This window comes from Schistocerca serialis, chromosome 6 (assembly GCF_023864345.2).
Source record: "Schistocerca serialis cubense isolate TAMUIC-IGC-003099 chromosome 6, iqSchSeri2.2, whole genome shotgun sequence".
NCBI lineage: Eukaryota > Metazoa > Arthropoda > Insecta > Orthoptera > Acrididae > Schistocerca > Schistocerca serialis.
The window spans coordinates 683,555,362-683,568,407 of NC_064643.1; the positions used below are offsets into that span (position 1 = coordinate 683,555,362).

At 46.3% G+C, this 13,046-nt stretch overlaps 1 protein-coding gene across 1 annotated transcript in view; it reads right to left on the reverse strand.

The window, feature by feature from the left end:
- The window catches only part of LOC126485032 (neuronal acetylcholine receptor subunit alpha-4-like), a 170,415-nt gene that overhangs the window by 113,738 nt on the left and 43,631 nt on the right, over positions 1 to 13,046 (reverse strand). The window contains exons 3-4 of the mRNA XM_050108636.1: positions 9,971 to 10,015; positions 9,694 to 9,800 (exon numbers count right to left, since the gene is read on the reverse strand). Coding sequence (XP_049964593.1) covers positions 9,694 to 9,800; positions 9,971 to 10,015 — 152 coding nt within the window. The remainder of the gene's footprint in view (positions 1 to 9,693; positions 9,801 to 9,970; positions 10,016 to 13,046) is intronic.

Genomic DNA, 13,046 nt, shown 5'->3' on the forward strand with positions numbered 1-13,046 from the left:
GCATGAAGACAAATCGGGAGTCGATGAACACACATACACACACAGCCGACTCATGAAAGATCGGCGAGCCCAAACGCGTTTTCCGGCAGGACGACCGACCGACGATCCACCAGAACCGTGGCCCGGCTCAAGTGATGCGTGGCGGCAACGGTCGGGCGAGCCATGTCGACGCAGACCTCCCTGCTGCTCCAACCGGGCTGCACTAAAGTGCGCGTCATATATCTTGACGGCCGAGTTTAGGTTCGTTCTGCGCATCTGACGTCACAAAACACAGTCAGCCAATGAACAGAGAACGACGTTGCCAGATCTCGACTGCAGTGCAGAGCATGGACGAGTGTCTTTAGTTTTAGAAACGTTCCGTCATAAATAAAGTAATAGAACAGAAGCAATGTCTTGATAGCAGACTTTCTTTTATAGAAAGTTTGGAAAAAAGCATTCTTTATACCAATTGCTTCATATTCTATTAATTAAACCAAACAAGCAATAAGACTCCTAATTCAGGCGATAGCAAGGAAAGGTGTTTGTTTCAATCTCACGAACTGCTTTTTCGCAATAAAGAACAGCGGTAATTGTTTATTTCCTGTTGTACTTCGACGAAGCGTGAGTAATTCATAGTCATACCAACAGTGTTTATAAGTAGTTGTGTGACCTGTTAGACTCCTTATGGAGTTAAACTATTCGACGAGCTGAGGTAGCGGAACGGTTAAGATGTTGGGCTGCCAAGTGAAAGGTTATGAGTTCAGACCTTGTGTGGTGCGTAAAATTTTCTTTATTTAATAACAATATTGGAGTGCCTTACTTCACGAATTTTATTCGTTTGAATGAAATTTCTAATGCTTTGCCTCTTCATTAACTTTTTCGCTGCTGCAGACACGTGCTCCTCGCATTCCGCGCTGTGCGCGATTTTTTCATCTCTGCACTTCTCGCCTGTGCAGACACATGGTGTTCCCACTGCTTTGACACACTTATAATTCGATTTCACAAAAACTATTTGGCCAAAAAATTTGATTTTTACATGTGTTCTTGACTGATACCTTCCCCCATAAATGACTTAATTTTGTTTTGATGTGCAGCATTAAATGTAGTAAACCATTGCACGAAATTTTGAAGAGTTTGCAGAGGTAAAAGTCCATAGCGTATACTTTCCGTATGGTCAATTTTAGTTGCCACAATGTTGAGAATGAAATGTAGACAAGATACCTAAATTTCATATAATATTTACTGTATAACAATATCTCATTTAATTTAAGTACCACATAGGTGTCGTATGTAATATTGAGAAATATTCCGTCTTTCGCGACTGTAATAAAAGTTTTATTTACACACGGCGCGTTTGGCTTTATTTTAAAGCACTTCCATCGGTGAAAGGTATGGCACATACACAATGGTATTCATGTTCTATTTCTTGTTTTTGTTCCACAGTCGCAGTTTTGCCAATGGTATTGAAATATATCCCTCTTCTGCAACTGTAATAAGCGACCTATTTAGACCAGACGTGCGTCTCTCTTTTGAAGGACTGTATTTTGTGTCCTCCATTGCCAAGTCACCTTTCGTAGTTTTGTGCTGCGGTAGCACAATATTCAACGTTTGTGTTGACTCATCAGTGTTTTAGCAAATAAATGCTGTTTGTGTGTGCCACACACAAAATTATATTTGACATAGCTCTGAGCACTTCACTGACAGACGGTATATTCAAGTCCTAATGTTTTTGTAAGTCCACAGTTTTGTTTAATGTATTTTGTCTACTTCCTTTTGATTGATTGAAGTGCTTTAAAATAAAGCCAAACGTGCCCAGTGTAAGTAAAACTTTTGTTACAGTCGCGAAAGGTGGAATATTTCTCAATATTACATACAACACTTATGTGGTACTTAAATTAAATGAAATATGTAGGTATCTTGTCCACATTTCATTCTCAACATTGTGGCAATTAAAATCGACCATCCGGAAAGTATACTCTATGGACTTGACATCTGCAAACTCTTCAAAATTTCGTGCAATGGTTTACTATATTTAATGCTGCACAATAACTGCATTGAACATCGAAACAAAATTAAGTCATTTATGGGGGGAAGGTATCAGTCAAGAAGATAGGTAAAAATCTAATTTTTGAGCCAAATAGTTTTTGTGGAAACGAATGATAAAGAGTGTCAAAGCAGTCGGAACACAATGTGTCTGCACAGGCGAGCAGTGCAGTGACAAAATCGCCCACAGCGCGGAATGCAGGGAGCACGTCTTTGTAGCAGCGAAAGGGTTAATGCGGCCGTGGGGGCTTTATTTCATGAACTGCGCGCTCCCCCCTACACGTAAGCTTGCGAACTATGCTGTACTATGGCGCTGCTTCTATTGGCGCGTGCGTCGTGTGCAACTGGCAACGCAGCAATCTCCCGCGTCTAGGCGGGCATGCGCGAGCCGCCAAGATAAAAGAATTGAACTATAGTGCCGCATTGCAACTCTCGACTGGCAGGCCCGGACTGCGTTCCAGACGCGTTCCAACTGACTGGCCGACCGGCACTCGCGACCCGAACTCCTTACGACAGACAACGACCGGGAAGTGATAGCAGTCGAGCAAAGATACTGCGAGAGGTGATATATCGATACGCGCCGCTAGCGCCGCTCACGATCAAGCAAAGCAGCAACTCATCGACAGTAGTAATTTAAATTAACATAGTGTGTTGGAAGTACGTTAAAAACAGGGTGTAAAATACATGATGGCGGGCATATGAGCCACGCATGGCTCAAGCTGACTACCTTGAAGGGGGGCAGTACTTTCGCCTCTGGATCGGTGCTGACAACATACGTATACGCGTTACTTACTGCTCACTGGCCTCCTCTGTACTACACACTGATAGACTGCAAAACGTTGGCAGTAGCTGACAATGACACGAAAATAACCGACTGCTCGCAAAATGTGTCGATTTGAACAATGGCAGCAGGGGTACGTCGCCACTTGAACACTAACGTCACGGACGCTACGCAGCGGTGCTATCGCATCGCGTGACGAGACGAACCACAAGCCTAGGTATGTATGCACTGATCGGCTGGATCATTACGACCACCTACCTGACAGCCGGTGTATCCACTTTTTGCACAGATAACAGCGACAGTGCGTGGTGGCATGGAACCAATGAGGCCTGGGTGTGTCGCTGGAGGAAGTTGGTACCACATCTGCACACACAAGTCAACTAAAACCTAGACTAAACCAAACCCCGTCCGAACAGGTCTCGGAAGGCCCAACGGCACTGACCAGCCGCCGCCTCATCCACAACCGAGAGGCGTCACTGGATACGGATAAGCCGAGGTCAGTTTCCGTTACCAGAGCCACTACTCCTCAACTGAGGTGCTCCTCAAATGGCCTCATAAGGGCCGAGTGCACGCCGCTTGCCGTCAGCCCGACAGACCTTAACTTCGGTGATCTGACGGGAACAGTGTTACCACTGCGACAAGGCTGTTGGCTATACAAGTCACCGACTTCCCGGAAATTCCGGGGAAGGAGCGATGGACTTTGATGCCACGTTCAGTCACGTCCCAGATGTGTTCGATTGTGTTCAGTTCTAGCGAGTCGGGGGACCAGCTCATCAACTGGAACTCGCAGCTGTGTTCCTCTGAAAGGGTAAAGTACTGCCCGACGTCGAAAAGATGTATAACAACATACTTTGTTGTTCTTGTCAGAACAGTTTATTTTGTAGAATAACACCATTTTATTTAATACACTGTAACACTCCGGTTTAATCTACTGACTTATCCCGCTCGATCGGGATCTGATAGCAGCCCAAATAGATAATAATTAATGTGACCGTGTACCTAATGGGGCTGGCAATCGGATTGGACTGCTACGGAGATGTTACATTCCATTTTGTCCTTCTCAAATGCTGTAATAATGAAATGTCTGGTGCCAAGAAGAACGACAACACGGCTTCATTAATCAACAACTTATATTCATCACAAAAACACAAAGTAAGGAGACAGCCACTGCCTTCGTCGTACAGAGTTAATAACGGCTAATCTCAGCACAGGCCCTTTCGTTATTCATTATCGTCACACGCAATTTCAATCATTGTAATCCAACACTACAATCCAACACTGCAATCCAACACTGCAATCCAAATGATGCCGGCGCGGTAGACGCGTAATTACAAATATCGGCACAAAAATATCACTGAATCACACTAGTAATTATACTTTTTCACTTTCCCGAATATTCCTAACACAAAGGGGTTAAACCACGGCGATGGCCACTCCCTTTGTCGGTACGGTCTTGCGTTCCAGCAACAGACTCCCCCCGGCTCGGCCCGCAGCGCGTACCACACTACTCTCTCAACACTCGCTCTCGCTCTCGCAACCCGACACACACTATCGATTGTTTGTCCTGTCGACCTGTGCTGTCGCAAAACTTATAGTAAGGGCCTACGGACCCCTTACAACACCGAAGCCGGATACCAATGTGGGAAAGAAGGGCAATTTGTATGTTTAATTATTCCGATGTGCACTTCCTTAAAATAAATCCCTGAATCCAGTTTGGTAACGTTTGTGAACTGAATGAATGGCTGGTCGTCTGCTGACCGCAGATAGTGAAGGTAGATTCTATAATCATCTTTGAGACGGTTCTCTGCTCACCTTTGCCCGAACCAAGAGAGGAAGTATACCAGAGCACCAGAGGGCCTGGTATGTGGCTGACCAATACGGTGGCAAGATCACCCCCCCCCCCCCCCCCACTTCTGCGGAAGTGCGGGATGACCGGATGAACAACCATGTTTCAGCACTTTATGTCGCTGGTTCCTGAGGTGTGAAGACGTGCTCTATGTGTGCTCCAGAAAAACAAATTTAAATAAAAATGGTATTCATGTGGAATATTTAGTAGTAGATGAACTAATCTCTTTTCAGAAACTTTTGGTGGGAGGCTCATATAAATTGTTAGGAAAAAGATAGGCAGGTAAAAAAATTAATGGGGAACAGAGGATACATCGGAAGTGACAAAGAAACCACGTGTTGTAATTATAAGACGAAAGACTAGCGTGTGGTAGTACTAAGATGAAATACTTGCGTGTGTAAATTTAAGTTGAAAATAATTAGGATTTCCGTGTGCAGAACTTGAATTAGAGACAAGCACTTCCACGTGGTGAGTACAGAGTGAGTCTCAACCTGACTGTGAGACAATAAAAAGAATTAGAAGTGCATGTCCTAGCATTCAGTTGAGGATCCGCGTGCGAGATAAATAAGATACCAAAACTTCCATTATGAGATGCATTCGTGTGACGCCAGCTTGATATTCAGATACTCTGAGAGTGAATTAAGGTGAGTCAGCCACCTACCTGGCAACCCCATGAGGGTTGCATTGCACATGGAGATGTGCATAAATCCTCCAGAGTTTGTGGTAAGAAAATTATTACGTGGGTCAGTGACGTGTGAATCTGGGGTGACTACTGTTTGATGTGGGAAATCAGAACGAGTATAAAACCAAACATTTGGTTTTTAGAGATGTGTTTTATACTGTCAGTGTCATTTATTATGTGTATTTAATCTGTGTGATTTGCATGAGACAGTAGCGAATTTAGTGGGTCAAGCATGATTTTTCCTAGTACACCACGAAAGTCAGTAAATTTGTTATGTTGCTAATGAATGAGATTACGAGAGTGTGGGATAGAATGAAGTAGCAAAAGATTCCTTACCAATCCAGAATGCGCACAGTAGCAATAGACAGAAACATTACGAGACCATAGAATAGTAAAATGCTTATGTTATATCGCCCATTGGGTGGAGAATCACTTGTTTAACTATTGTGTTTAAGTGTATTGCTAGGAATTTTTCAACATTAGCGTGAAAGAATTTATTGTAATAAAAGAGGAGATATATGAGACAACTAGTGGTCTTGATTATTGAGTTGTGGGTAGCCATTTTGTTGAGGTATTTTAACATAACCTCCATTTTCTTGCTGGGTTGTCCATGCTGCATAAAATACATACGACAGGAAGGAAATATGGCCTTCCCAGGGTGGAGTGAGTCCATCAGAAATGTGCACTAGCTATTAGTCACATGCGTTATCCATTCCGTTGCATTAAAAAGTAAGGACGAGAATAAATTATAGCTTAACTGATAAGCACTAGGGCTCATAAGCATAGTTACAATGGGTATGATAATCATGAAAATACACTCCTGGAAATTGAAATAAGAACACCGTGAATTCATTGTCCCAGGAAGGGGAAACTTTATTGACACATTCCTGGGGTCAGATACATCACATGATCACACTGACAGAACCACAGGCACATAGACACAGGCAACAGAGCATGCACAATGTCGGCACTAGTACAGTGTATATCCACCTTTCGCAGCAATGCAGGCTGCTATTCTCCCATGGAGACGATCGTAGAGATGCTGGATGTAGTCCTGTGGAACGGCTTGCCATGCCATTTCCACCTGGCGCCTCAGTTGGACCAGCGTTCGTGCTGGACGTGCAGACCGCGTGAGACGACGCTTCATCCAGTCCCAAACATGCTCAATGGGGGACAGATCCGGAGATCATGCTGGCCAGGGTAGTTGACTTACACCTTCTAGAGCACGTTGGGTGGCACGGGATACATGCGGACGTGCATTGTCCTGTTGGAACAGCAAGTTCCCTTGCCGGTCTAGGAATGGTAGAACGATGGGTTCGATGACGGTTTGGATGTACCGTGCACTATTCAGTGTCCCCTCGACGATCACCAGTGGTGTACGGCCAGTGTAGGAGATCGCTCCCCACACCATGATGCCGGGTGTTGGCCCTGTGTGCCTCGGTCGTATGCAGTCCTGATTGTGGCGCTCACCTGCACGGCGCCAAACACGCATACGACCATCATTGGCACCAAGGCAGAAGCGACTCTCATCGCTGAAGACGACACGTCTCCATTCGTCCCTCCATTCACGCCTGTCGCGACACCACTGGAGGCGGGCTGCACGATATTGGGGCGTGAGCGGAAGACGGCCTAACGGTGTGCGAGACCGTAGCCCAGCTTCATGGAGACGGTTGCGAATGGTCCTCGCCGATACCCCAGGAGCAACAGTGTCCCTAATTTGCTGGGAAGTGGCGGTGCGGTCCCCTACGGCACTGCGTAGGATCCTACGGTCTTGGCGTGCATCCGTGCGTCGCTGCGGTCCGGTCCCAGGTCGACGGGCACGTGCACCTTCCGCCGACCACTGGCGACAACATCGATGTACTGTGGAGACCTCACGCCCCACGTGTTGAGCAATTCGGCGGTACGTCCACCCGGCCTCCCGCATGCCCACTATACGCCCTCGCTCAAAGTCCGTCAACTGCACATACGGTTCACGTCCACGCTGTCGCGGCATGCTACCAGTGTTAAAGACTGCGATGGAGCTCCGTATGCCACGGCAAACTGGCTGACACTGACGGCGGCGGTACACAAATGCTGCGCAGCTAGCGCCATTCGACGGCCAACACCGCGGTTCCTGGTGTGTCCGCTGTGCCGTGCGTGTGATCATTGCTTGTACAGCCCTCTCGCAGTGTCCGGAGCAAGTATGGTGGGTCTGACACACCGGTGTCAATGTGTTCTTTTTTCCATTTCCAGGAGTGTATTTCTGATGTACAAATAATAATTGCACTCGCTTGGCAAGTCACTCATCTAGTAGGCCTGACTACTAGATGAAACAGAATGGTGTAGGAACCTCCCACCTCAAACCGCTCCATGACACTCGTGGCCTTGCTGACATGGCGCATTATCTCGCTGAAAAATGCCACTGCCAACGGGAAAGATGATCGTCATGAAGAGGTGTACGTGGTCTGCAACCAGTGTACGATACTCCCTCGCCGTCGTGGTGCTTTGCACGAACTCGGCGGGTTCATGGATGCCCACGTGAAAGTTCCCCAGAGCATAATGGAGCCACCGCCAGCTTGTCTCCATCCCACAGTACAGGTATCAAGGAGCTGTTCCCCTGGAAGACGACGGATTTGCGTTCTCCCACCGGCATGATGACGAAGGTATATGGGAAACACTCTGCTACTGCGCCAACGTCCGTCGTGGTGTTAACATTGGCTCTTGCACGGATAGTCGGCTGTGGAGGCCCATCGTTAGGAATTTTCGGTGCTCTGTGTGTTCAGACACACTTATACTCTGCTCAGCATTAAACTCTGATGTCAGCAGCGGCGCAGATCGCCGCCTGTCCTGTTATACGTCTGCCCCGCCTACGACGTCCGACATCTGTAATGAGCGGTGGACGCCCAACCCCACGACATCTGGACGTGGTTTCATCTGGGTTTCGCCACGTGTCGAAGACACTCGTCACAGCACTCCTCGAACACCCGACAAGTCGTGCAGTTTCAGAAATGCTAGCGCCGAGCCTCTGGGCCATCACAATCTGCTCTCGGTCAAACTCAGATAAATAGCGCGCCTTACCCAGTCTACACAAATATACATGACACTGATTAGACCTCTGATGACGTACGCAACTCCCGTCTGGGGGATATGCAGCTCCTACACGACTGCACCGCCTGCAGATCATACAGAACAAGGTGCTATGAATCATTAGCACCGTGGATCTTCACCGTGAATACCGCCTTGATACCCTCAAGGAAGTATTCAAAAAACACGCCACACGACTATACAGGAACTCGAGACACTCGAACAATCCTTTCATCCTCACTCTGGAAAACTACGATCACAACCACAGGTGGAAGCAGAAGCGGCCAAAGACACTGCTAGCTAGAGCATAGCCACCTATGGTAAGCTAACATACGCAAACAGCGACAAACGTCGGTAAGCCCCTGCATATCAGCAACACTGACTGGCAACTACCAGCTGCTATTAGAGCCGACCAACAGGCCACAGCAGGGACACCGACGAGCTCGCCCACAGACGCACAAACAAGCTGCCAACATTCCCTCACACTGTGCTTCCGGTATATGACCTATCGGACACAAGATCGATAATAAACCCAACTGTTGCAGGTTGCTGACGCTGAACGAGGACTCTGTACCAGCACCCAGCGCCAGCCGCCGAGCAGCACAAACGCACAACGTCAAGGTATCGACATGCATGATACCCACTACTATCAAAGCCTACCCTTGCACAACCTATCGCAGGCAGCAAGACAGCCGCTACTGCTCTTACCACCCGACCTAACTTTCGCAGAGGTTTATTTCCCTTGGCTCTTGCCTTGGCACTTTTTTTCCTCTGCCCTTCAAACCGCTACCCTTTGTCAGATTTCGACCAATCTATCTCCAGATGAGTGCGTATTAATGGTTAATCCTAACCAGACGTACGCAAACATCGCAGTACCCACATCCTGCGACACCTCACTTTAGTGAATACTAACCCTTATGCAGACATGGCAGTAGACCTTTTGTGTTGGCCATCATGCCGGTGTGGGCGTGGAGGGGCTCCACCTCTACCTAAAAAAAAAAAAACCTAAAAAGTCTACACAAGGACAGCACGCTCACTGATACTACATGCACCCCGCGTGTGTTTGACTAGCAGTTATTCCTCGCCAGGTAACGCTGCTATCGCCTGGACGGGTCTATATATCGACAGTAGATCGGTGGTCATAATGTTCTGGCCGATCAGTGTCTGTAAATCAGGCCCACAGGTCACCAAAGGTTGCCCATCCCTGCTATAAATGGAAGAGAAAGAACAGTTGATGAAGAAACAGACTACGTTATCAGCATGGAGGTAGCTATAGACATAGGGCCTGCTCTTGCTTACCTCTGAACGCCGATGAAAGGAACCCAGACAGTAGTAGAATCTGCTAAGAAGGTCCAGAGGTAATCGTACTGAGCGGGGTCCCATTCCAGCCTGGAGTCGTGCCAACTCTGCCATCACAGGCGACGACGAAGAGCAGCGAAAGAAATAAGAAAACATATGTTTTAAATGGACACTCAGCAAGGGCTTAGAAACGTTTCACGATTGAACATCTGAACGTCCGTGGTAAATAATTACTCATTTACTTGCAAATCAGAAAGAAACCAACAGTCACACTTACCAGAGCGACTGTAATCTGGACGTCGGCCACGTTATTATAGATCCCCTGCAAAAGAACAACAGATATTTAGTTAAATGATGGAGTGTGTCAGTTAATTACGGTGAACATGTTGACAAGATCTTAATATCCTCGACAGAAATTACGCTACCGAAATAATATATTCATTGTTCCAATAACATATAGGAATGCAACAATTGGGGAACGTCGTCGACAACCGCCGACATTTCGACAGGTTCACACCCAGTCACTTTCAAGGCAACACTGCAGGAAGGAAGCACTATGAAAGGGCATTTAAAACAACTTTTCGCGTGGGAAATCCAGGAAAATACTCCCCCCCCCTCCCCCCCCCCCCCCCCATCCACACACACAAACACACACACACACTGAAAGTTGCACGCCTATGATTCTGCTGTATGCATACACCAACTCTGAGATATTATTATCGCGAGTAGTAGCGAGCGAGCCGTTGTCGAGGGGAGTCGGCAGTGATGGGACGCAGAGTACGGTGGAGAGATGCCGCGCGGCACGAGGGGTCGCAGCCTGCCGTGATCATACTAGTGGCGCCAGAGGAGACTGCGGCATTAATAGACGAATTTTGGTAAATTTGCCTTTTCGCTGCACGTGGTTGTTGGTTGCTTGCACACTGGAGGGATTTTGTCACATTTATGTACAGGGTGGTCCATTGATCGTGACCGGGCCAAATATCTCACGAAATAAGCGTCAAACGAAAAAACTACAAAGGACGAAACTTGTCTACCTTGAAGGGGGAAACCAGATAACGCTATGATTGGCCCGCTAGATGGCGCTGCTATAGGTCAAACGAATATCAACTGCGTTTTTTCGAATAGCAACCCCCATTTTCTGTTACATATTCGTGTAGTACGTAAAGAAATATGAATGTTTTAGTTGGACCACTTTTTCCGCATTGTGATAGATGGCGCTGTAATAGTCACAAACATATGGGTCACAATTTTAGACGAACAGTTGCTAACAGGTAGGTTTTTTTAAATTAAAATACAGAACGTTGGTCCGTTTGAACATTTTATTTCGGTTGTTCCAATGTGATACATGTACCTTTGTGAACTTATCATTTCTGAGAACGTCTGTTGTTACAGGGGTGATTACTTGTAAATATGACATTAATGCAATAAATGCTCAAAATGATGTCCGTCAACCTCAAACGTGTAACGACATTCCTCTCAACAGCGTCTAGTTCGCCTTCCGTAATGTTCGCAACATGCATTGACAATGCGCTGACGCATGTTGTCAGGCGTTGTCGGTGGATTACGATAGCAAATATCCTTCAACTTCCCCACAGAAAGAAATCCTGGGACGCCAGATCCGGTGAACGTGCGGGCTATGGTATTGTGCTTCGACGACCAATCCACCTGTCATGAAATATGCCATTCAGTACCGCCTCAACCGCACGCTAGCTATGTGCCGGACATCCATCATGTTGGAAGTACATCGCCATTCTGTCATGCAGTGGAACATCTTGTAGTAACGTCGGTAGAACATGACGTAGGAAATCAGCATACATTGCACCATTTAGATTTCTATCGATAAAATGGGGGCCAATTATCCTTCCTCCCATAAAACATTAACCTGCCAAGGTCGCTGATGTTCCACTTGTCCCAGCCATTGTGGATTTTCCGTTGCCCAATAGTGCATACTATGCCGGTTTACGTTACCGCTGTTGGTGAATGACGCTTCGTCACAAAATAGAACGCGTACAAAAAATCTGTCATCGTCCCGTAATTTCTCTTGTGCCCAGTGGCACAGTCGTCGCCATGCAATTCCTGGTGCGTAGAAATATGGTACGGGTGTAGTCGATGTTGATGTAGCATTCTCAACACCGACGTTTTTGAGATTCCCGACTTTCGCGCAGTTTGTCTGCTACTGATGTGCGGCTTAGCCGCGACAGCAGCTAAAACACCTACTTCGGCATCATCAGTTGTTGCAGGTCGTGGTTGACGTTACAAATGAGGCTGAACACATTCTATTTCCTTAAATAGCGTAACTATCCGGCGAACGCTCCGGACACTTGGATGATGTCGTGCAGGATACCGATCAGCATTCATAGCACACACCCATTGGGCATTTTGATCACAATAGCCATACATCAACACGATATCGACATTTTCCGCAAATTGGTAAACGGTCCATTTTAACACGGGTAATGTATCACGAAGCAAATACGGTCCGCACTGGCGAATTTTACGTGATAGCACGATCTTACACTTTTGTGACTATTACAGCGCCATCTATCACAAAGCGAAAAAGTGGTCCAACTAAAACATACATATTTCTTTACGTACTACACGAATATGTAATAAAAAATGGACGTTCCTATTTTAAAAAAGGTAGTTGATCCCGTTTGACCTATGGCAGCGCCATTTAGCGGGCCAACCATAGCGCCATCTGGTTTCCCCCTTCAAGCTAGACAAGTTTCGTTCTTTGTAGTTTTTTTCGTTTGACGCTTATTTCGTGAGATATTTGGCCCGGTCACGATCAATGGACCACCCTGTATACATTCATTCAGAGTAATATTTGTATCTTTGCTGTGGCCAGGAACGTGTTTATTGAGTATAGACTTTGTGGAATAATTAAAAGTCTGTGCAAAATTTGTCAGCAGTTACGTCATCAATTTTCTGAATATAGTAAATTAAATTTTTTTATTGTTTTCTTTCATTATTCTTTACATCGTTTAAGGTTAGTTGACCAAACCCCTCCTGATCATTCAGTTTCTATGTATAAACGTATGGCAGTAATTATTGCAATTAGTCCATGCATTCCACTCAGCATGGATCTCAGTATTGCTCTTTGAAATATTGTAGCATGTTGCTGATAACGCAATTGCAGCGTCAAGACGAGGTAAGTTATCTGTTCTGTGCCGGAGCATTGCAGAACAGTTGTTAGGCGGCGTTAGAGGATGTTTTAAAACTCGCAGTCAGATGGCTGAGAATTGATTTCTTTATAATTCGTGAGGGGTGTAGTTAATCTTTTGTTCATTTTCCTTTGTTTGTTCTCAGTCAGAGACGGAACGTCACACACATATTTCCGTACATGCCTTTTA